Raw genomic sequence first — 25,644 nt, 5'->3', positions numbered from 1 at the left:
TCAGATATCCCAGGGACGCTTCCAGGGTTCTAGTCACATGAACAGCATGTACCAGCAGAAGTTCCTGGCCACAAAATTTAGATCCTTGTCATCCAAGCAGTTTACCTTTTTACAGGAAGCAAGACTGTGGTTTCCAGGTAGTGCATAATGGAAGGACTAGAAATTTATAACTTGGGATAATGCAGTAGCTATCTGTCACTAAGATTACAAATCAGGCCTAGCAATTGTTAACAGAGATTCAGGAAAATGGTATGGAATTGGGGCTGGAGGAAAAGAGAAATGTAAAAATAGAGGTGAAGGGGGGTAGACAACATGTTCCTCTGAAAAGGTCACTCACCAAATTTCTGATATTTTGTTGTATCAGAACAACAGTTTATGGAAAGTATTACATTGGCTTGTTACAATTATTGCCTTGTCTTTTTGTCTGAATGCTTTTTTCTTTAGTGATGTAAAAATAGGCCTATAAAAAATGACTTATAAAGTTCTTTGATTACCAGTGATCTGTTGATAAATTTTGAATGCCATGTAAAACTCATCTAGTTAAAGCAGCATTTTGAAAGTCACTTAAGGTGTTCATGTCTAAATAAGTGAGTGAATGAATGAATGACTTTACGGTAGTATATGAATTACTGGTTCCATAGCAACAGCTTACTTTTGTCTTTTTTCAGGGATTTTTTCAGTTAATGTGCAGTAAAAGCTGCTGTGTTTATTTCCATAAAATTTGTTGGAAAAAGTTCAAGAATTTAAAATATCCAGGTGAAAATGATCAGGTATTTGTTTTTCCTTCAAAATTTTACAGCATTTCTTCCTTTATCCATTCTTCTTTTTCCCCTTCATTTCTTCCTATTCACAACCTTCTCTCTTTTTTTTTTTCTTCCTTTATTTTTCTTTCCCTATTGTCTCTGATGCTTTCCTCCTCATTATTCTTTGTTCATCATCACCATTTATTAAACACATCTTTGCAGGGGGTATTTTGCTAGTTGCTTTGGTTAGTGATTTCTATCAGTTTGTTCCCTTCCTTTTAGAAGTTTATGCTCTTAAAAATATTTTTGTATATATTCACATAAAGGACATAGAATCAAAGAATATAATTACTAAACAAAAAAAATGGACACATACAATTTTAAGGATTTTCTATCTTAAGGGATAAAGAACAATAATGAATTTTATGGTCTTCAATCATTTATAAGTATTTATATTTATGTAAAGTTACATAACTAAATTCTTACGAAAGTAGAAATCCAAAGCCCAATTCTATTTGGATTACTCTTTAGTGAACTAATGGCCATAAGTTGAATTTATACTGTTTGGTTCTAGAATGTTTATATTGTGCAGATAAGAGAAAACCATTATAAAGCACTTGTGGCATAGTAGAAAGGGCATTGTATAAAGAGTTGGGTGATCTGAATTCAAGTCCAGATTGAGCCACTTACTTTTTTTTTTTTTTTTTTAAACATTAGGCTGGTAATTTAACCACTCAGACTCAGTTTTCTAAACCATAAAGTGAGGATAAAGTAATATCCACTTCTTAAGATTGTTATGAGGATTAATAGATAAAACATGAACTTGCATTGTACACTAAAAATTGTATGGAGTGTTATTATTATTTTTTTAAGCAACATGTGACTACTTTTCACTTTTTTTGATTATTAGGGCAATCATTATAACTCAACCTCAAGAGAAAGAAGTACAAGAAAACTAAGTAACTTAACCAGGGGAAATAGCAAGCTCAGAGCCAGAGAAAGGGCTCAACATTTTTTATTCTTTTCCCCCAGAATCCTCATATATCTGATAGAAATTCAGTATTCCTTTTTACACTTGCTTAATCAGTACATTTTGCTTGAAATTGTTTTCCCTAGAGGCAGTAAATACATATTAGGCTGTTTTTTGCTACTTGGAGACTTTGAAGTAGAAATGATGGGAGAGAAAAGTGTGATGATGCATTTTAAATAGGATATCCATTGATACATGAAATGGACTATCTTTAAACAGCTAACTCTCAAATGTTTATTCACATCTTTTGTTTTACCATCTAGCATCATTTGCTTTTAACTTTAATCAGATTTGCACATTAGGGATTTTTTTCTATTTTTATTGTTTATATTTTTTTCTGTTAGTAATTAGTTTTTTCTATTGATAACTTTAGACCTTTAGTGGGAAAAAATGTTTGAAAGAAGGATGTACAGGTGACATGGTAAGGATGTTACAATGTGATGTACCTGGAATTGTTAAAATTTTGGTGAGTATCTTTTTCTTATTTTTCTTGCTTTCCTTCACTGGAATGGTATTTTTTACTTCAAACAGATTTGAGAATCATAGTAATAGTATTTTAGTCATGTTTTTCTCTTTGATGACTAAGCTCTCTGACCTTTCTATTGCTTTGATTTCTCCAAAGTACTATTTATATGTGGTCATTAAAAATAAAAAAGTTTTTAAAAATAAAAATATACACAGAGGGAGAGGGGAGAGAAAAGCAAGCAATGGCTATAGCAATGAGGAAAGTCTATCATAAACCAAGAGTGATAATCTAATTCTGTGCCCTCTAAGGTTAAAAATAATCTTAGATTTTCTGAATTTCTTTTTAATCTGTGAGCCATCTTCCCATGAATATATCTGTAGAACATCACATACTGTGCTGTTTCATACTTCAGTGCTGTCCACTTAGTTTTTTTTAGTTAATGAAATATCTTAATTGAATTTTCAGTTTATAAATAAATAGACCAAAATTAGAAATATGTATTATTTCCTTCTTTACATATGTATATTTTTGCATTTCAGATTCAGCATTTAAGTACTATACTATTGTAAAAGGAGAACTGCTTTCTAAGATCAACTCTAGTTTGTTTGATAAGGATTGCATATATGGCTTACCTTGTTATTTCTGTTTTACTTGTTTTTAAAGTCTTTATAGCTTCATTCTCATTGCCCTTTTTCAAATATTAAGGCTAAGTAGTAACATTAAAGAATTTTAAAAATTGAACTACTTTAGAGCTATTTTTTTTCCATCACTTGCAGTTTGAAGTTGTGAGAAAGGATGAATATATAACCATTGAAAATTTAGGAGCAAGGTAAGCTTGAAATAAAATATTCTTTTATTCTTTTCCCTGAGCGTGTATATATTTTTCACTTGCTGCTTTTTTCTGTTTCTGTTCACTTGTTGGAGCTCCATTAAGTTTAAAGGTAGTATTAGTTATATGAAAAGATTTTATTTGATTGACATTTATCTCCCCTTCTCTGCCTGCCTTGTAGACATTTAAATTCTAAAGTAAATAAGAGTAAATTATGTGGATACTCTTTCCTGAAGTATGAAAATAATCCTTTCCTGAAAACGAAACACATTTTTCTTAAAGTTTTTTAAATGAGGTTTTGGTGAAATAAAAACTGTCTCCTAGCTTTCAAAATTCATCCAGGCCTCCCAGCTTGTCTGACAATTAAAATTGTATTATTTCTCTTGCATGAGAAAATTGTACTGCAGAGGAAAATGCAGTATAAGCTGAGAACTCCTAGAGGTAGAGAGCATTATTTGCTATTGAAATGAGAAATTTCAATATAAAATGTTCTCCTAATTCATTGATTCTCTTCCGTTGAAAGTGTAAATGTCTACCATTTTTTAGTCTGCCAGGAATATAACATTGATATCTAAGACTGAAGTAAATGAAACTGAAGTAAAGTCTTTATCATAGGTTCCACTCCTAAAATCTAGATCTATCTACTGGCATACTAAATAGCTCCACTTTTATTTTCCCAAAAGATCTATAGTTCATCATGCCCACAAATGGACTTGAAATCTTTCTTCCCAACATTGCTGTGTAACTTTTTTTAAGTCCAGTCAATTCAACTTCTTAAAAATATTGTAAATGCCTCCTTACTTCTGCCCCTACATTCACACTTAATTAAATGAAGTCATTATTTCTTACTTGGAATTCTGAAACAGCTCCTAAACTCTTTTTGTCCCTATGTTACTTTTCTTTACTTCTGTTGTTACATAGTCATCAAGAACACTTCTCAAAAATGAAAATTGGGCTATATCACTTCTCTCTTTAAAAATCTTTCAGAGGTTCCTCATTATTCTTAGTTTAGTTCAGACTTCTTAGGTTGGCTCTTCAGATACTTTTTGTCCCTGCCCGCACTTTTAAGAGTGTCATCTCTTTGTCATTCTTTTCTTATTATATTTGCACCAACTATACCAAGCTTCATTTAATTCTTAGATGTGCCATCTGTTTTATCTCTAGGCCTTCCTTAGAAAACGCTACTCTTTTGGCTTTGCCTGGTTAAATTTTTGGAAAGCCTTACTTAGATTAGGTGTTTGTATCATGTGTTCCCTTTCCTTCTCCTATCAAAAAATCTGTTGACCCTAGAACAACATGGGGGTCAGGGGTTGGGGTACTGACCCTCCCTGCCCCCTACAGCCAAAAATTTGCATGTAATTTTTGACTCCTCCAAACTTAACAGGCTACTAACAGCCTGTTGTTGACTGGAAGCCCTACTGATAACATAAACAGGCAATTAACACATATTTTGTGTATGCACTATATACTGTATTGTTACAATAAAGTAAGCTAGAGAAAAAGTGTTATTAAGAAAATCATAAAGAAGAGAAAATAGATCTACAGTAGCTACTACTTTGAAAACCATTTGGCAGTTTCTTTAGCATTAAACATATACCATCTGACTCAGTACTCCTAGGAATTTTCAGAAGTGAGATGAAAGCATATGTTTATACAAAGAGTATATATGTGAATATTTATAGTGGCTTTATTCTTAATAGCCCAAACCAGAAACAACTCAAATATAAACTTTGAATGAATAAAAAAATTGTGGTACATCTATACAATGGAAAACTACTCAGCAATAAACAAAAATAAACTACTGATACATGCAATAACGTGAATAAATCTCAAAAAATTATGTTAAGTGAAAAAATTCAGATGTAAAAGGCTTTCCTACTAAAGGACAGTCAATAAAAAGCAGTATTATAAGAATAGAAATCATTTGAATGGTTACTCGGGTTTAGAGTTTGGGAGAGGGGAACTACTACAAAAGAGATTTGGGGGAAACTTTTTGGGAAGAAAAATACTCTGTTTCTTGATCATGGTAATGGTTATCCAACTGTATACAAAGAAACTCATTTAAATGTTCATTCCAAAGAGTTCATTTTACTGTATATAAACTATAGCTTGAAAACCTTACCTATATGGTTACTATTAAGATGCAAATCATTCCCAATTTGATCTACAGATTCAACATAATCCCAATCAAAATCCCAGCAATAAGTTTGGAAAATTTTATAAGGTGTTTCTTAGATTCATTATAAAACAGCAAAGGATCTACAACAGAAAAAATGGTTTTGAGAAATAAGAAAAAAGTTGAACATTTTATTATTCTTGGTGGCAGTATGGGAGAGTTCTAGTTTCTCTGCAGGTGTTAATGGTATATTATTGTGATTTTAATTTGTATTTGCCTAATGATTAATGAAGTTGAATATCTTTTCATGTGTTTATTTGCCACTCATATATCTTCTTTGATGAATTATCTATTCTAATATGTTGCCCATTTTTTTCCCTGAATTGTTTGCTTATTTTGAGTTATAAGATTTCTTTGTGTAGGGCAGCTTCAGTGGTTTAGTGCCGCCTTCAGCCCAGGGCCTGATCCTGGAGACCAGGGATCGAGTCCCATGTGAGGCTCCCTGCATGGAGCTGGCTTCTCCCTCTGCCTGTGTTGTGTCTCTGCCTCTCTTTCTCTCCCTGTGTCTCATGAATAAATAAATAAAATCTTTTTTTTAAAAAAAAGATTTCTTTATGTATTCCAGGTACAATTCTTTATCTAATACGAATTTTAAAAATATTTTATCCCAGGCCATGGCATGTCTTTTTATTTTCTAAAACGTATCTTTCAAAAAGCAGAAATTATTCATGTCAGTGAAGTCTTATATATCTTTCATGCTTAATGCTTTTTATGTTTTAAGAGCATTTTTTTTCTACTCCCAAATCACAAAGATTTTTCTCCATGTTTTTTCTGTTTTGAAAGTTTTCGGTTTTAAATTTAGATTTATAATCCATTTCTAGTTAATTTCTGCATACAGTGTTACATAAGGGTCAAGGTTCAGTCTGTCACATCTGTATACATATATATAATCTATAGACTCTGTATATGGTCTTTCTGAGCTCACGTTTATCTTCCATTCACTTATCTGTCCATTTGCCAATACCACACTGTCTCATTACTATCGCTTTGTACTGTCTCAAGAAGTTAGGTTGTGTGAGTTCAACTTTTTTCTTATTTCTCAAAATCATTTTTTTCTGTTCTAGATCCTTTGCTGTTTTGTAATGAATCTAAGAAACACCTTATAAAATTTTCCAAACTTTTTGCTGGGATTTTGATTGGGATTATGTTGAATCTGTAGATCAAATTGGGAATGATTTGCATCTTAACAATATTGAGGCTTCCCATCCACGAACATGAGCTATAATTTCACTTAATTATATCTTCTTTGATGTCTCACAGGAACATTGTGTAATTTTCTCTGTACAGTCTTGTGAATATTTTGTCAGACTGTCCCTATTTGTTTTTTTATGTTGTTGCAAATGATATTTTTAAAATTTTCATTTCCAGTTATTTGTTATATAGAACTGATTTATATATACTGAACATGTATCCTGTAACTTGGTATTTAATGATTCTAACATCACTTTGTATATTCTGTGAGGTTTTCTACGGATAATCATATATCATCTGTGGCTAAAGACAACTTTATTTCTTTTTTCCATTTGTATAGTTTGTGTTTACTTTCCTTCACACCTGCACTGGCTAGGTCCTCTGGTACAATATTAAATGCAAGCGGTAAGAGTAGACATCATTGTCTTTTCTTAGGGACAAGACTTCACTTTTTCTCCAATTAGTTTGTTGTTAGCTATAGATTATAGTTGACCTTTTTTAGGTAGGAGAAATTCTTTTGTTTTCCTAGTTTTCTGAAAATTTTATCATGAATGGGTATTGAATTAATGCTTCTCTGCATGCATAGAGGTTATCATATGGTTTTCTTCTTATTCTTCAAGCTGTTAATATGCTGAATTATAATAATTTATTTTGAAATGCTAAATCAACCTTGCTTTCCCAGGATAAATAACAGTTGGTCATGATCTATTTATTTTTTTCCATATTGCTGCTGGTTTTTTTCCTATATCTTAAAAAAGTTTTTAAGACTTAGGTATTTGAGAAGGAGTGTCCATCTGCACAAGTGGGAAGGAGAGGCTGAGGGAGAGAATCTCAAGCAGGCTTCTTGCTGAGTGCAGAGCCCAACACAGGACTTGATTTCAGAACTCTGAGGTAATGACCGGAGCTAAAATCAAGAGTCGGATGTTTAACTGACTGAGCCACCCAGGTGCCCATTTCCTAGCTTTTTAAAGATGTAACTGACATAGAACATTATGTAAGTTTAAGTTGTACAAAGTGATGATTTGATATATATTGTGAAATGATTACCACAGTAAGGTTAGTTAACTGTGTGAGATGATGGATGTGTTAACATTTTTCACACATGTTGTGTGTGCATGTGTGTGTGTGATGAGAACTTTTAAAATCTACTTTCTAGGGTGCCTGGGTGACTCCAGTTAGTTGAGTGTCAGGTTCTTAGTTTCAGGAGGTGGTGATCTTGGTTGTGAGAATAAGGCCTGCATTGGGCTCTGTGCTGAGCATGGAGTCTGCTGGAGATTTTCTCTTTCTCTCTCTCTGTTCCTTCCCCTGCTCAAAGGCACACACTCTCTCCCTAGGATAAAACAATAAAGTCTAAAAAAAAAAAAAAAAAGGATCTATTTTCTTAGCAACTTTCAAGTATTGTTAACTATAGTCACTGTACTGTACACTGGAATTGGATCCCCAGTTTGTATCCTTTGACTTCCTTACTCATTTTCCCCACATCCTCATCAATTTACACTCCCACGACCAAAATTCTTTGTATTCAGTATCTTCACCAGTACTTCATACTGTTAGAGTTTTAGATGTTTCCTGTGTAGTGAATGATTGGCAGTGTCATGGTGCTGGATATAAAACAGTTGACACACCACCAAAATCTCTCTCCTCATTAAACAAACGTTCTGTGGTCCCATTGTCCCATTTTTGTTTTGTTTTGTTTTCTGTAGGAGAGTTCATCTCAGTGCTAAGTCTCAAGTTTTTCATGTTTTTGGAAACTTTTACTTGGTGTTATGTCTATTAAATAAATTTTGTTACTTTTAACCTCATTTTTCTAGTTATTTGTATTGCTCTCATGCTGGTTTCTTTGTTGCTGCCCCTCCCTCCCTCCTTTCCTCCCTCCCTCCCTCTTTCTTTCTTTCTTTCTTTCTTTCTTTCTTTCTTTCTTTCTTTCTTTCTTTCTTTCTTTCTTTCTCTTTCTTCTTTCTTTCTTTCTTTCTTTTCTTTCTTTTCTTTCTTTTCTTCTTTTCTTCTTTTCTTCTTTTCTCTTTCCTTTCAACACTAGTCATTGAATGAGTTGAATTTTCTTGGTATAGTGATTGGTAAGAAGACCTTATGCTGGAGGGAGACCTGGGAGGAGTTATAGATTTGCTGAGGTTTTTTTTAGCGTTTCTGCTGCCACACAGCCTTTTTACAGATAAGCTAGTTGTGTGATTTGTTTTTGGTTTTTGTTTTTTTTTGGTGTGAAACCTAGAAGTTCTGTTTGTCTCATAATTCCAATGAAAATGACAGTAGTTGTCATTATTGATAGGTTTTGTTTGTTCATTCCCTTTTCTCCTTTAAGTTTTTCCAGGAGGAGGAGAAGAAAATGCTCATTTACTTAGCCATGCTGATGCCAGAAAGCTTGACTGACTTTGGTATTAACTGTAACTTAATTTTTTTTTACTTGCAGTTATAAAAAGTTGATGTCTCTAAAAATCACTGATACTGATATAAGACCGAAGATCAGTTTAAAATTTAGTACAAAAGGTACTGTTTTATTCTTCTATGTCTCCTCTTGAAAAGAGTATTAAAAGTTTAGACTTGCTCTATACATTATCATGCCATTAACAACCATGTGTTTATGTTTGTCATTCAGTGGGCTTGGGGTTTACACCAAATAAGCATCACTTAGTGTAGGCTAGAATTCATGGACAGAAATCAGCAGGTATTTCAGTCTTACATTACCTTGGCATTCTGTAGAGAAGTTTGCTAAGTCTGGTGTGTATTGCTGTGACTACACAATGAGATTGGACTCCCTACCAACATCTCCTCTCCTGTTGCATTCCCTGTTAATAGAGCTAAATAGAAGGCATGAAAATTTTGGGCTCAAGGCCAAGTAGTCTAAACTTAGGTGCCAGCTGTTTAGAAGTATGCTAAGAAATGCCAGCTACTTAGCACTTGGACACTTTAAAGGTTCCTAGTCCCGTGGAAGAATGGTTTGGTGGCAGTGCTTCTGCTGGGGGAAATGAATGTCCTTGATCCCAGCCAGCTTCATTATTGGTGACCAAGAGAAAGCTCCTTGGGTCATTTACCTTGCTTGCCTCCACAGTATACATCAAGCATATCAAACAAGAATATTAGTTTTAAAAATTTCTTGAAACTTAGAATCATGAAGGATAAAATAATAAAGCTGCCTCTTATGATAAATACATGTTTGGATAGTCATACAAAAAATATACCATCATATATCAAGTTCATATTTCTAAATCACCTCAGTCTACTCTCCTCCTTTAGAGGCGCTGTTAAAACCAGAAAAATACCAAGTAGTTCATTCTCATGCTTTATGCCATTTCATTGGTGAAATATCTTAATAATAAACTTAATTATTTTTTGAGAGGATAAGGTCATCAGGTCAGTGTGTCTCAAACTTTAATATATGTTTAAGTCACCTGGTGATTTTGTTAAAACATAGATGCCAATTTAGTACCTCTGGGTTGCATGGGACAAGAGGGATGCTAAGATTCTGCATTTCTAAGAGGTTCTCCCATAGGGATGCCAGTGCTGGCCCGTGAACTACACTTTGAATATTAAGGCATTAGGTCACTTTATGTTTTTGATATAATTCTGTATTGTCTAATATGGTAGCCATTTGCTATATGCAGCTATTTAAAATAATACAAATGAGATATTCAAATTCAGTTCCTTTGTTAGAAAAGCAGCATTTCTGGTATTCAGTGGCTAGCACACCAAATCTAAAACATTTTTATCACAGAAAGTTCTACTGGACAGTGCTGATTAAGATAAAATATAGTTACTTAAACAAAATATAATTAAACACTGGCAGTTACCATTCTTGGCAGTCTTCGGAATTTTCAAAGGCCCAATACTTTAGTGCCATTTGGTTGCCAAAGCTCATTTACTTGAACAAAACCCTGGATGGTTGAAAGGCTTCTGTGGTGATTAGTCTTTGTGATTACTTCTGCTTGGGAATATCTAGTTTTTGTTGGGATTTTTTTTGACAGGTAGACAACAGCATGCTTATTGAGCACTGGCTGTGGCAAAGCATTATATCATACTTCATTCTCTTGGAATAGTCCCTTTCCTACAGGAGCTTAGGATGTAATACAAGAGACCACATAGAGAAAGAGCATTAATGTGGAATGTTTTGACTTCTCAAAATTCATTTTCAGATGAAATGCCTATCTTCAAACTTGATTATAATTATTTCTATCATCTGCTTCATATAATTATCATTTCTGGTACTGACATTGTCCGGCAAATATTTGATGAGGCTATGCCACCCCCTCTTTTGAAAAAAGAGCTTCTTATACACAAGAATGTGCTGGAACCCTACTACAACCATCTTTGGACCAATCACCCTTTGGGTGGAGCATGGCATCTGCTTTATCCCCCAAACAAGGAGCTACCACAGTCCAAACAATTTGACTTGTACCTCCTCTTAGCTCTCATAAAACATTTGAATGTATTCCCTGCACCCAAAAAAGGCTGGAATATGGAACCATCATCTTCTGATCTCTCTAAGTCTGCAGACATCCTGAGGCTGTGCAAATACAGGGATATCCTCCTTAGTGAGATTTTGATGAATGGTCTCACTGAGTCACAATTCAATTCAATTTGGAAAAAAGTTTCAGATATTCTTCTGCGCCTTGGGATGAAGCAAGAGGATATTGAGAAAGTGAAGGAGAATCCCATTGAGAATATCTCCCTTGATTACCATCAACTCTCCATCTACCTAGGCATTCCAGTACCAGAAATCATCCAGAGGATGTTATCCTGCTATCAACAAGGTACAAAATAATTACTTACTTCAGCTGGTAAACCTTCACTGAGTGTCTGTCATGTGCCACACACAGTGCTAAGAGCAGGAGATTCAGTGAGCTCACATTCTTGGGAGGATAGACTCATCAAGAAACTAATAAAAATCATAGTGCTAGAGTTATTCCAGGATGCCATGGGAAATCCTACTCTAAGAGATTCCAAAAAAGCTTTTTGGAGAGTATAATATCTAAGGAATTCTTAAATGACATGTAAAAGTTAGCCCAGTGAAGAAGATGGGAGAAGGATATTTCAGAAGGAAACAAGAACAAAGCTATAGAAACATAAAAATAATTGTAATGCAGAGAACTAAAAAGTTTTGCCTTATTGAGCTCAAAGTGGGGGAAAGTTAACGGAGAATATATTCAAGAGGATTTCTCTTGTCATGTTGAGAAGTTTTTGTTTTCAGAAAGGAAATGAAGATTTTTAAGTTAAAGGAGTTTTATCACTACTATAAAATTAAGGAAAAGCATGGAATACAGGTACTGTGTATTTCAAGGATACCCTTTTAGATACCATGAGTATATGTTTTCTCCTTTCCAGTAGAACCATGACATTTAGTTTAAAAGTTTGGCAGCTATCCATTGGCCGCACCCATGGGTAATTTAAAAAATCAAATAACGTTTAGGCAAGTACAAGGTCAGCAGTAGCCATTCTCAGACATTGTTTCTTGATATGGGAAAGACTTCAGACCTTCTCTCCTGCATTCCTGGATAGCTTCTCAGTTGTCCTCATGGGGAGTGGAGTTCAAGGCATGTCAGCATCACTGAACCCCTTACTGAGCTATTCTGGGTGATTTTTCCTGGTCCCAGTTATTAGTTGTGCTACCTAGTGAGCAACTGATGACCACACTGATGGTATGTAGCTGTTGAACTTACCAAATTTCTGGTAATTGTTGAACTGATACAGATTTTCTTCGGAGATTTGCTACTGCCCAGTAATAGTCCTTTTACTGAGGTTCTGGGATACCATTGTGTTTTTCTGCTAAACCTTTGAGAGCTTTCTTTGAGCATAAAAGAAGAGAATGCTGACTGATGATATAAGAAAGTCATGCAAGAATCTTTGACCTAAGAGACTCTTTTTTTAAATTTAAGATTTTTAATAACAAATTAGAATAAAGGTAATATTTGGGAGGTTTTTGAGCACTAAATAAATACAAAGCATTTCAAACAGTTCTCGGGTAGACCAAAAAGGTTCAAGTCCCTTTAATAGAGGCTTTCCTAGTAGTTACTACAGTAGCTGTTTTCATTTGTTTGGTTAGTATCCACTGTTCCCACTAAATCACTGTAAAGGTTGTCTTATTTCTTCACCATTCAATATCTAGAACCTCATACAGCCTGATGTATTGTAGTTTAATAAATATTTATGAACAAGAGAAAGGGAGGCTGATCAGGATAATTCATATTGCTAAAAATGCTCCAACTTTCAATGGAGGCTTGCTTCATAACTCACTATTACTATTTCATGACCTTAGACTTTTTAAATTATAAGAATGTGCTGTTTGTTTTAAAGGGCTTATAGTCTAGGCATTATCTATTAGGAGCTTTCAAAATTTTTTTTCTTCCCTAAACATGAGTTTATAACCTTTATGTTATAATCTAAAGATTATGCCTTGTTTAAACTGGATCATGAGTGAAGCTGGTTGATTTTATAGTTAGTTATAAAATTAATTGATGCAACATAAAAATCTTCTTCCTTTTCTTAGTCCCAGTCAGGTATTTTTTGGTTGCCTTTGCAATTATACAGCTTAAGGTTTTTTCTTTATGTGTCATAGGAATTGCTCTACAATCAATAACTGGCAGTCAACGTAAGTATGTTTAAAAACAAAATACCTAGGTGACCTTTCAACTTGGGACGGCTAGGGGATACTTACAGGCATTTTACGTGATCAGTGTAACTGTAATAAACTATAAATATTTGTTATAAACTTGGAAAATCATGTGGTCAAATTACTCTTGGTTAGCTGAATGTAGTATGAGCCTTTGTACTCTGCTTTGGTCTTAGTGTACATGCTCCAGGATTTACCCAAGCATAGTTTAGTTTGTTGACTTTTTAATACACTGGATATTTCATCAGGCAGAAGTGTCTACCTGCTTCCTCTACCTGTATATGCCACTCTTTAGCTTATGTAGCTTTTATCTGGTTAACTTCTCCACTGTTAAACTATATACTCTTTTTTGCCAGGTGGTAATTACTTTAATTTATATTTTTGTGTTCTTGTGGGTTTTTTAAATGTAATTCATATTGTGCAAGTAAAATTATACATAAGAAAACACTATTGGTTTTGTTTGGAGTAAAATTATACTTGAGCAATAAAAATATTTAAGTGAGAAAAAAATGTTCATTATTCTAAAATTATGCTAGTTACAGTATTAATAGGGCAATGTCAGAATCCTCAAAAACTTAGTATTTAGAGTTGCCTTAAGTTCTAGAATATCTAATATTTAGAGTCTATTTAAGATAACAGTAAAGTATCTTAGCATTTGGGTTTGTACTGATTGGTTCTAGGGTAGTATCTGTACCTGTTTGGTCATTGATAAATGGGCATTTCATTTTCATCTAGTGAGGGAACAGAATAAGATGTCTTCTGTTTCATTTCCTGGGATGATGTTTTTATGGGGCAAAGGGTCGGAGGGGGGGGGTTGTTTATAGTAGTGATAAGAGGCTAAAACTGTATGTATCTCGATTTTGAGTGTTTTGTTTTTAACGCTTAGGTATTGAACTAGAAGAGTTACAGAATGAGGAAGAAGAACTAAGTCCACCCCTCATGGAATACAATATAAATGTGAAATCGAACCCTGAAATACAGTTAGCAGAAATGAGTAAAGATGGAGCATCAATACCTAGTGAATCTTCAACAGAATCTATTAAAGATCTCCAGGAAGTATAAGCTCTCATTAATATTTAAATTAGAATTTAATCAGGGCCTTTAGTTTGTTGCATGTGCTCTACTTACAGCATCCCATATAATCTTATTGTCATAGTGTTTACACAGAGCTTTCCCCAGTACTTCTTCCAAAGTCTTTCCTGCCTTAGCCTTTTATTTTTCCAGCATTTACTGAACACTTGGTATGTGCCAGGCACTATGCTAGATTTCTGAACATATTTTTTCATCCTGAGTGGTTGGAAAGTGGGAAGTTAATAGAAAGTAGAAGAAAGCATAATGGGGAATAGAAGAAGAGAGAAGAAAACAGGGATATTTCAATGCTGTTTGCACATGGGTAGAATTAAAATCTTACAGGATGGATCTTTATTTAATGGTTTATATAACGGTCATTATATGGCCACTAAATTACTCCCAGGCTTAATTTTTCATTTTATGAACTTGAATATGTTGATTCTTTTTAGAAGTCCCTCCTTTGTTGCTCATGCATGCACATGGGCAGATGGGGATCTGTAAACTTTTTTCTGTAGCCTATTCATTGATATTACAGGTTATTCCTTTATAGATCAAAGATTTCTCAAGAGTGGAAGACAGGTTAAAATCAAAGTGAAAATGAAAATTTTCTATGGAATCTAGGAAGAAGCAAATGTGATGTTTAATATTAGAAGATAGAAGATTTCAGTGGTTAGAGGAAATTTATTTTGCAAAAAACTTCTTGTGCAGTTTGAATTGTATGTTAATTTATTTCTTGTCAGGTTAAGAGTAAACCAAAGAAAAAGAAAAAGACTAAGAATAAAAAGGTAAGTGACTGTATTAACATTATAATAGAGGGATGTCTAATTATGAGCACTTAGATTTAATACATGGATTCACCGTTAGAACTTAAAATTAGTTCAAATAGACTAGAGCATAAATGACTTAAAATGTCAATAGGTTCATTGAATATGTGGTTATAGAGAAGTCTATGTATGTTAGATCCTGAATGATTCAAACTCACAGTGTGTCTTACTTTACTTACCTAAATCATAATTATACATTTAAATAGACAAACAAGAAACTGAAATAGTTATTTGGAAATTTCACTGATTTCTGCATACTACTTTCATTTAAAAAATGCCTACTCAGTGTTTTAAAAACAGCTTCCCATCATATTTCTAGTGATATATTCAGAAGCATTTTTCAAAACCTCAAGAAATCTTGATTTTCTCCTTTGTGTCTAAGACTCTGCCAACAATGCAGTAATGTACAAAAATGTTAGAAATTCAAGAAGCTTCATTCATGCCTTTTCTTTGTTTTGCCTGTTACAAAATAAACAACTTATTATTACTGTCAGTAGCAGCTTTAGCAAAAAGTCTTTTAATTGCTTAGAAAATTACAAAGGAAAGTTGAGTCTTGTTTTGACTTAATTTTTTTTTTTTACTTAATTTTTTTTTAACTAAGACTATATTTCTGGAGCAATTTTGTTTTTGTTCAGAGCAAAATTGAGGGGAAGGTGCAGAGGTTTTCCATATATCTTTGGCCTCCACACATGAATAGCTTCTCCCATTATCAATATCCCCCAGCAGAGTGGTACATTTGTTGTAATTGATTAACTACATTGACATAACATAGTCCACCAAAGTTCATTTACATTTTGGTTCACTCTTGATGTTTGTAGATTCCTATGGATTTGGACTTGAGTTTTTTTTAATCAAGCATATAGCTAACCACTAGGCTTTGCAAACCTTATGGTGGGGAGGAAAAAAGGTGTTATTTTCTGGCCTGAAGCATATACTTAAAGTCTAGATGTACTCTGTAGATTATATTACAAATTCAGTGAGACTCTTTGCCCAACTACAATCTGGTAAATCCATTTTATTTCATCTTTTGAAAGTATACACAAATTTTAATCATAAATGAAAACACAAGGGAAAGTTACCAAACACTTAGGTGAAGAACAAAATAAAGGTTATTTATACTATGATCAATGAAATATCAATACCATTTTCATATTTATCATAACCATCATTTATTAAAATTTATCATTTCATTCAAAAGTTATTTTGAAAATCATGTTTTTAAAAGACATGAATAAGATGACTTACTTTTAGGCAATTCTTGTATGATAAAACACAACCTGGTCCATTAGTTTCACTGATAATTTTTAATTTTTGCAAAAAATTTTAGTAATTTTAGTAAATCCCAGGTCTAATACTACATAAAACTGGCCAAGTAAATCCACAGCTGTCAGGCCACAAATCTTGTTTCCAAAGGTATATAGTTTGTCTCTTCCAAAAAATTAAAATATGGTTACCCAAATTCTCAATTTTAATTAGAAAGTCCCACTTTTATGACAAGTTGTAATTAAACAGGAATAAACGCAACTGGAAATAAATGTAAACACAGCTCAAAATTTCACATGGTAGTAATATTGAAAATGTCTTATTAAATGTCAAGAAGTTTTTTCTTATTTATAACCTAAGTTTTTTTCTAATTTATTTTATTAGAAGTTGAGATACTCTGAAGATAATTATATCAAAACGAGATTTGGACATTAGAAGAGAGATCTTACATTTTTTAATCTAAATTCTAAAGGATAGAACCTAAAAATGCTGAAATTTTTGCATATGACTTCTATATATAGTGGTCCTACTAATATAATATACATTTGTTATTGTAGGTACAAAGTATTGTCTAGTTATAGTGTAAACAACCAGTTATAAAAAGCTAATCACAATCACATTTTCTAATCAGGACTTTCCTTCATGAAAAATTCTAGCATACAGAAATTAGCTTGTGTTATACAGAATAACAACAAAGTCCCTATAAGTGAAGTTCTGTCTTCTCTTATTTTGCAATATCTCTGCCTAAATTAGTTGAAATCCTAAGAAGATCTCTCAGAGACTCTGGAAGAATATGATAAAAAAAATGTAAAAATTGTGTAGCAAATAGAGGGGTCAGTACAGATAACTTGTAACTAGTATGTAGAGAGACTTTGTAGTTAACACTTTATTCAGTTAGGAATTTAGTATTTAGCTTCTAAATTATAAATAACTCTTTTAGGAGTTAATTAGATCCTCCTTCCCACTCCCCCCCCCCCCCGGGGAATTAAGGGTTAAGAATAGAAAAGGGGGAGGTAAAGCAGATGGCAGAAGAATAGAAGGCTTTGTGATGAAGCCTTTGGAAAAGAAAGAAACATGGCAGGAAATAAATCTAGCCCTTCAAATTGGATGTGCTCTCTACAGACGGGAAGTTACTGAGATGCATGTAAAACAGGCTGATGCACGTGTTGACCAAAAGTTGTCATGGGAAGAGCTAGAAAGTTTCAGAAACTATTCAACTATACTAGATGTTCATTCTGAACAACCAAATGTCTTTCCATTCAGTTATTCAGGTACACTGGAATCAAGGTAGGAGTTGATAATTCTAAATTGTAGAATCAAATTGGTACTGGACACTGATCAGACACTGAGATGCAAAAATTCTCTTAGTGTACAGACAGTAAGGCAAAACAAATTTGTAAGTACATCTTGGAATCTATGGGGAAGAAGACCCTGAAGTTTCTTATAAATAAAAGGTGGTAGTAGAAGTTAATACTCTAATTCGTGTAAAAGTAAAAGTAAAGAGTAAATAATACTCTTAACAGAAGGGTAATGTATAAGAGTAATTAATCCTCTTAATTAGCATATGTTGAGTGTTATTGCTATTATCTTTATGTAGTATGTTGCCTTTATAATTTTACTTTAATGAATTTAAAATTTAGGGTTTTATTTTTAACATTTCTAATTGTGATCTCCCTAACACTTCTTTTTCTGTAAGATTTCTTAATATATCCGTCTGCTTTTACCTTATGTGTAGATTTTCAAGAACCCTTGTAGTTAGTATAGTATTCCATGAAGGAGAAATACACATTCCCTGGCCAAAGATTACCAGTAGGTGCAAACTCGGCCCCAATATTTATTTCCAATATCTTGATAATTTTTGTTTCATGACTCAGTGGTAGGTTGCAAAATTAATTTAGTGGGTCACAACTACCATTTTATAAAATGAATAGAATTAATAGGAATAAAAAAAGCTTCAGAATTCATCACATAGTCTCTTCAGGCAGAGATACAACAAACTGCCGTGGACTGAGTGTTTTAAGCAACAAACATTTATTTTTCACAGTTCTAGAGGCTGGGAAGTCCAAGATCAAGGTGTCAGGAGATTTGGTGTCTGCTGAGGGCCCTCTTATCAGATGGCTAAATTTTTCTGTATCATTACATGGTGTGGGGAGAGAGAGAGAACACACAGAGCAAGAGATCTAACTCTGGTCTCGTCCTATAAGGCTGCTAATTCCATCATGAGGACTTCATGGCATCATCTAAACAATTACTTTCCAGTGCCCCTACCTCCAGTTACCATCACACTGAGGTTTAAGGTTTCAGCATATGAATTTAGGAAGGGCACAGAAGTGCAGTCTGTAACACATATAATATGGGTAAAGTTTATGTAGTGGAACTTAAATTTCAGTTTTATATTATGTATAAAGATTTATATATAAGTGCATTTACATCATGATGTAAAATGTGTTTATTTTGCTTGTGGTAAAAAGGAGTTTGAGAAACACTGATCTAAATACAACCACATCACTATGCTGTACTGACATAGTTGATATAGATTACTAATTCTTGATGCTGTTTTTCAGAATAAGGAATCAAAAGAAGAACAAGTGTAAGTATTTATTTAATTTTTAAATTTTTATTACTATTTTCAAAGTGTGCTTTGCCAGTATGACACAGCCTTACCTTGGAAGGTGTTCTAAAAGAAGAAAGTACAGTTCCTTGTAATAACTTGACACTTTTTAATAGAATGACAAAAAGTTAAATTATCATTTACTTTGGGAGAATAGAATCTCTCACCATTTTTATATAAGGCACTCAAGAATCACCCAATACTAATTGCTTTTTTATTCAAAGACTAATTTGGTTCCAGCATAAAATCTTTTAAAATGTCATCTGGGTTGTGGTTAGCCAAATCTAAATTTAAGTACGATTTAACCTTAGAGAACAGATCATTGTTTGTCCTAATGACCTTTTACAAAAGAGTTTGTTTTGAGTTGGTTTGTTTAATCCACAGCTTGTTGTTATTGTTGCTGTTTTTAATCCCCGGTTGTTAACCATGAATTTTGAACCTTTACTGGAAACGTATTAATGTCTGAAGATCACTGGATTGTACAACCCTATGATTGAGGACAGTGCAGTAGAGGGTGGAAGTAGGGGAGACAGTAATGAAGAGATTCATTATACCCACCAAAAAGTTTGTTAATTGAAAGTCCATAACTTTAGAGAATTCACTGTGAAGACATAAATTATTAAGATATCTTTAAAATGGTAGCAAGAACATATTTTAACCATAAAGTCATCACTTGTAGTTGATATGTTCTTATTGATAATGGTGTGATCTATATGGTAAGTAAATGGTTCATCATCTGAGTTTTCATGTTCTCTGGCAGCAAGTTGAGCAAAACAATACTAGAGCAATAGTTTTTTTGTTTTTTGCTCTTTTCAAGCCATGTCTAGATGCCTTAAAAATAACTTACTGAAGAGTGAAACAGTGCTATCAATCATTTTGCTTATGTTACCTAAAATATAGACCCAAATCTGGATGATCATCAAATTACCCAGGGAGCTTTTTTCTCATATGAGAATTTTCAAATATGCACAAAAGAAAAGAATATACATTTACACTAGTATATGTACCTGTCATCCCAATTCAATAATTACACTGTTTTTCCACATTTGCTTCATTCTTCCCTCAACATTTTGTTCAAGTGTTTTTAATGCCAAATTTTATTTTACCTCTACATGCTATAGTTTTCATTTCTTACTGATACGAACGTTTTCCTGTATTGTCACACTGCTATTGTTAAAATTTTAAAATTTAGGAATTATCTGGATGTTTTCAAAATTACAAATTGATCTATATATTTGCAGTTCTCAGGGGACCTGCAAAAATAATAGTTTTAGAAAAGCTCTTCAGATAATTTGGAAAATTAATTGGGTTTGGAATCCAGTGGCCTACACAAGCAATTGATTTCATTGAACTTTCCAAACGTTTCTCAAAATGTGAGTCATTCTAGAATACCTCAGTGATACCTAAGACTATTTTATATTGTTTTACAAGTTACTCTACAAGCATTAGAGGCCATTGTTTTCTAGGTCTCAAGTGCCTAAAAGAAGTAATCATCCTAAAATTATCTATTTTCTTTCTATTCACTAATCAAGTCATTTATATCATGTTACAAGTAAAAGTACTATTTCTTGTTACCATTTAATGAGATTAAGAAGGAAATTTATAGCTATAAATAGTAGGACAACTTGAAAGGATAGTAACATACATCTAAATTTTAGATATAGGTATAAAATTAGCTGTCATTGTATTTGTAGTATTTTCATTCCTTTTTTTTTTTAGTAGTTTCTAGTTACTGAAATCCATGTAATAGCACTGCAGTTTCTTTAAGTCCTGTTACCAAAGAAACCTCCATATTTAAATCTACTCTATGTTGCTGTATGTAGCCCTCTATCTAAATGTACACTGGACCTAAAGCAATGAAATTGATAAAGTCAACCTACTTATTGAGAATGCTATAATGATAAAATAATATAGCATGACTGGAAATGGTTCTCAATATTTCCCAAAGTATTGTTTCTCTAAAAGTAACTGATGTTAATGAACTCCCATGATCTCATAATTCTTGGTAACACTAGAATGAACAGAGTACATATCTTAATTGAGTAATAGCTCAAATGCTAAATAAATTCATTATGAATTGTAATGAGAAATACACAATATGAGCACTGTCTAAACTTTCTTTGGCCATGAACCCTTCTGATGCAGAATACTTCATGAGATCAATAAAATATTAATTTAGGAAGCAGTGGCTTAGATGAAAAACACTCAACCATTATAAAAGATTACATTGATTATGTCACCACTGTAGCCCAAATATGATAGAAAAGGAAGAGCAGTTGAAGAAAGAGCAAGCCAATCTATACCCAGTCAGTGGATTTATGAAAGATGATGCAAGTGATATCCAAGAGGATTCTGCAACTGAAGACAAGTTCTATAGCCTGGATGAATTGCATATTCTGGACATGATAGAGCAGGTAAGCCTGATCAGAGAGAGTACAGCCCAGCCTTCCTTCCAGAAACAGTTGTTAACCTTTGTTTTCTCCATGACTCTGAATAGCATGTTAGCCTAGTGTCTGTACTGTGTTTCTGTGTTTGTGAGGAACAAGTAAAAACAGAACGGGGGAGGGACAGGGATAAATGGAGGAGGAAAAGAACCTTAGGAGCCAAAACTTTTCACGTTAACCCTCAAACCATTTCCTGGCTTTAACTCTTGGGCAATGTTGATTACAGATGCATTCCTTGCGAAAGGTTTTCAGATATCACAAGGGGGAAAAAACTTGTCTTCATTTCATTGACAATTTTGAGAAAAATAGTTTACTAAAACAAAGCTACTTCATTTTTTTTAAAAAACTGGTTGTAAGCATGAAATGTCTACAAAAATATTAACAATGTACAACAGTTTTTTTTTTTTTTTCCTTTGTTTCCTTTCTTACTAGCAGTCACTGCTGGGAATGATGTACCTATATGTGAAGGTACAGGGGAATATGATTTAAGTGCTCAGCAGAACACTAAGTCAGATAAAGCATATGACTTTTCTGTTAAAATCACTTGATTTAAATGTAGAATTCTATACTAATGTAATTTAATGATATCCTGTTCCACAGTATGTAGGAATATTGATTGTCTAAGGGTACAGTTAGTAAAAATGATTCCCTGGCTGATAATGGTCATCTTTTCCCTTTCTAATTGTAATAGAATATGTATATTTTAACTGAAATGGCAGTCTTAGCTTTGAATGTCTGAAGTTTAAATATGAGGCCTTTGGTTTGGAAAATGTTTACACCCTCATTTATTCGAAAAACGTTTAGCACTTTTTGTCAAGAGCTATGCTAAAACATGGTCTTTGTGATCATAGTATTTATGATCCAGTGGAGCAGTTGAATATTAAACTAAGGTGGTACTGAGTAATAATTGTTTGGACACTTACCACTGCCTGAGTTAGAATTCAGGCTTCTCCACTTTCTGTGTAAACCTTGGGTAAGTTACTTAACTCAGTTTTATTATCTCTAAAGTGGGAATAATAAGTGCCTACCTCATAATGCTTTTAACAACAATGAAAGCAATACTGAAAAAGGCTTAAAAATATGGTAGGCATGCAGGTAATGTTCTCCAGTAATAGCAGCAGAAGACCAGTAACCGTGGGATTGTTTAGTGAATGCTGTAATTGGGGAGAGGTGGGTTTATCTGCACCAATCAGAGAAGTGATGTTTGCATGAGTAGGAGTTAGATGACAACTTTAAATCCCCTTTAAAGAAGTAGTGGGATTTTTTTAGAGGAAAATAAGGCATGCATATTCCATTCGCTCATTAGGGCTCAACCAGCAAAGCAGAATATGGAGAAACTGAGAAGGAAAAGCTTGCTCGGCAACGACAGCTTTATAAATTACACTATCAGTGTGAAGTAAGTACTTTTGCCATTCTATCTGAAGCAAGTCAGGGGTATTGAAATGTTCAATTTAATACTACAATTTAAACTACTAATAGTAGTTTCTTTTTTTGAAGAACCCATTTTTTCTTTCAAGACTATGGTGACTTGAACAGAATTAACTGTGAAGTACTATTTTTCATTGATCAGGATTTCAAAAGACAATTGAAAACAGTGACTTTTCGGTGGCAAGAAAACCAAATGCAGATTAAGAAGAAAGACAAAATCATTGCATCTCTGAACCAACAAGTGGCTTTTGGAATCAATAAGGTTTCCAAGTAAGTGCAAATCTGTTGATAACAGGAAATTCTGGATTTGCTCCATAATGAATCTTTAAAAGATAATCCCTGCGTAGCCACGAGGTGGCATTGTGACTACACATTAGGAACTGCTGAACTACAGGCCTGTACTTGCTTAAAAGCCAACTATATTTTTGCCTTGCCAGCTGGATTGAGAAATAAGCAACTGCTCACTCTATATATCAAGCTTTACATGTATTGGCTGAACAAGTGTGATTATAATAGAATTACAGGAGAAAGATAATTAACTTTCAGGTCATGATTATAATTTATAAAAATATGACCAATGATTTGTTTTTCTTCATAGCATATAATGGATACATTCCTCAAAGCCACCTGTGAAATCACTTGAATGCTTTTTTGGATTGGTCTCAGAGTTTTTGTGTTCCAAGACCAAGAGATTAAAAATGAATCAAATTTCTAAAGACTCCTCCCTCCCAACAGTCTCATTTCCCATAACAATCTTAATTATTAAATACCTCAGACTAAAAATTCTGACTCATAGGGAAAAATGAATGGCCTTGTTATATTCTTTTTGTACTAATTACAGTCTCCAGTCAGTATCGGTTGAAATAATAACATTATTTATGATACATTTTAATAAATGGTAATATTACAGGATAGCAGTTGTTCATGAAGTCTAATTTGAAATCCGTTAGTTCTTAGACTGCTAGTAGAGAGAATAGACAAGTTCTGAGGACTATCTTAGAACTTGGAGTCCACAGTATTAATTATGAAATTGGAGAAATATTTGGCAGAGATTTAGGTCTTAAATTATCTCTCACATATGATATGCATCTTGAAGGAATTCTTGGGGGAGCGGATGCCATAGTGCTGGTAACATAATCTCAGTTAAAAACACTTTGGCTTATCCCTTCTAGAGTCACAGAGATCCTTCAAGTTCAAGGAGGTTAGGACCTAAGATAGCTTTGGCAAATCTAAGCTGGCTATTATCACTTAACCCACACTTCAGGGATGCCTGGGTGGCTCAGTGGTTGAGCGTCTGCCTTTGGCTCAGGGCGTGATCCCAGGGCCTCAGGATCAAGTCCCACATCAGCTCTTTGCGTGGAGCCTGCTTCTGCCTCTGCATGTGTCTCCGCCTCTCTCCTCTCTCTCTCATGAATAAATAAATAAAATCTTAAAAAAAAGAGAAAAAAATGAAAAGAACCCACACTTCAGGGTTCAAAACTTTGTCTTTTAGCTTGAAAGGCAATGACCAATCCAGACATATGTTATATAATGATCAGAAAAGTAATACCATCCATGCAGATGAGCTGCTGCCTCTCTCCTTTACCATCTGAGGATATCCTTCCTCAATTCTGATAGCTAATCCAGACACCCTTGTATGCTTGAGATTATAAAGAAACCATTTTAGGGGGTGCATATATCTTCATACAAGGAACATTCAGTGTTGAACATTCACCATTTATCAAGGGCCCACTGTGTGAGAAGAATTAGGTAAGGCACATGTAGAAGATACCAAGACATGTCAGACATGGTGAGCTAATGGAGAATATAGATTAATTTGTTTAAATTTACTTAAAACAGAGGGACTTCTAGTTCTACCAAGAAGTAGTAGTTCTACTCCTTGCAAGTCCTCCTATTTACAACCAAAACACCCTAGATTTAACACGACAAGCAAGTCTAAGAAGACTCTAAAAGGTAGAAGAAAGCAGACTAGACTCGGTCTAGAGACTTTGGTATTTGAGGAATGATATGGTAGTGAATTTTCCTTTTTGCCTCTCATATGGACAGGGTTGCAGAAATTACCAACCTGGAACAGCCAATAGGTAGGGTGGGGGACTTGTAGAAAAGCTTGTTTCCTCTCGCCAAAGGATCAGGAAAAGGAAGATACAAAACCCTAAAAACTTTTTGGCTTATCCCCTTACTCTACTCAAGCACCAATGGTCCCATACCACCCCTTGGAAGCAGGTAGTGTGTTCTGACATTGGCAGATAGCAGAAACCAGATTTCCTTGCTGGGGTAGTATTGGCAGTCCTGAGTATCCAGCTGGTCTTCCATTCCTTACCAGGCAAAAGCAGTTAGTAGGGCCCAGCAGGAAGCTGATTTTTTTACCCTACTCAGAGCTAAAAAGCAGAATGAACTTCCACATCACTCATCTGCATTGAGGCCGAGGGTCCATGTCTGATTTTGGTGGGATGTTATTAGCAGGGCTGAGTGAGATGCTAAACATATAACCCACTCAGCCCTCACACTACACAGCAACAGGGGGTCTTCTTGCTAAAATAATTAAAATAGAATCCAAAGTCTCATAATAACCAAAATACCTAGGTATACAAAGAACGAGGACAATTACAACATGAAAGAAAAGACAACAAATGACAACATTATGATTCAGATTTGAGAATTCTTTGACAAAGATTTTAAAACAACTGTCCTAATAATGCTTCAACATGAAAATTGAATTCTCTTTAAATAAATGAGAAACTATAAAATCCTGCAAAAATTCATAATAAAGTATGGAAATTATAAAACTAAATAATACAGTAACTGAAAATCTTGCTGGATATAATAATATTCAAGATGGCAGAGGATTGATCAGGTGAACTTGAGGACAGACCCTACTATTGGTTGCTAATTTCTGCAGTACCCTGTCTATATATGAGAGGCAAAAAGGAAAATTCACTACCATATCAT

At 33.8% G+C, this 25,644-nt stretch overlaps 1 protein-coding gene across 12 annotated transcripts in view; it reads left to right on the top strand.

Moving 5' to 3' along the window:
* The window catches only part of DZIP3 (DAZ interacting zinc finger protein 3), an 85,615-nt gene that overhangs the window by 37,577 nt on the left and 22,394 nt on the right, over window positions 1–25,644 (top strand). For 8 of the 12 annotated variants that reach the window (XM_077884388.1, XM_077884390.1, XM_077884385.1 and 5 more), the window contains 12 exons: window positions 669–770; window positions 2,147–2,239; window positions 3,016–3,068; window positions 8,861–8,937; window positions 10,581–11,198; window positions 13,001–13,033; window positions 13,941–14,110; window positions 14,866–14,910; window positions 18,777–18,802; window positions 21,072–21,237; window positions 22,574–22,663; window positions 22,838–22,965. In XM_077884388.1, the coding sequence (XP_077740514.1) occupies window positions 669–770; window positions 2,147–2,239; window positions 3,016–3,068; window positions 8,861–8,937; window positions 10,581–11,198; window positions 13,001–13,033; window positions 13,941–14,110; window positions 14,866–14,910; window positions 18,777–18,802; window positions 21,072–21,237; window positions 22,574–22,663; window positions 22,838–22,965 (1,601 nt within the window). The remainder of the gene's footprint in view (window positions 1–668; window positions 771–2,146; window positions 2,240–3,015; window positions 3,069–8,860; window positions 8,938–10,580; window positions 11,199–13,000; window positions 13,034–13,940; window positions 14,111–14,865; window positions 14,911–18,776; window positions 18,803–21,071; window positions 21,238–22,573; window positions 22,664–22,837; window positions 22,966–25,644) is intronic. The other 4 variants (XM_077884393.1, XM_077884394.1, XM_077884392.1 and 1 more) reach the window with 4 other exon arrangements.

The sequence above is a fragment of the Canis aureus genome, chromosome 35 (assembly GCF_053574225.1).
Source record: "Canis aureus isolate CA01 chromosome 35, VMU_Caureus_v.1.0, whole genome shotgun sequence".
Classification (NCBI taxonomy): domain Eukaryota; kingdom Metazoa; phylum Chordata; class Mammalia; order Carnivora; family Canidae; genus Canis; species Canis aureus.
Note: the sequence above shows the minus strand (reverse complement) of the source record. Positions and strands in the feature narration are given on the sequence as shown.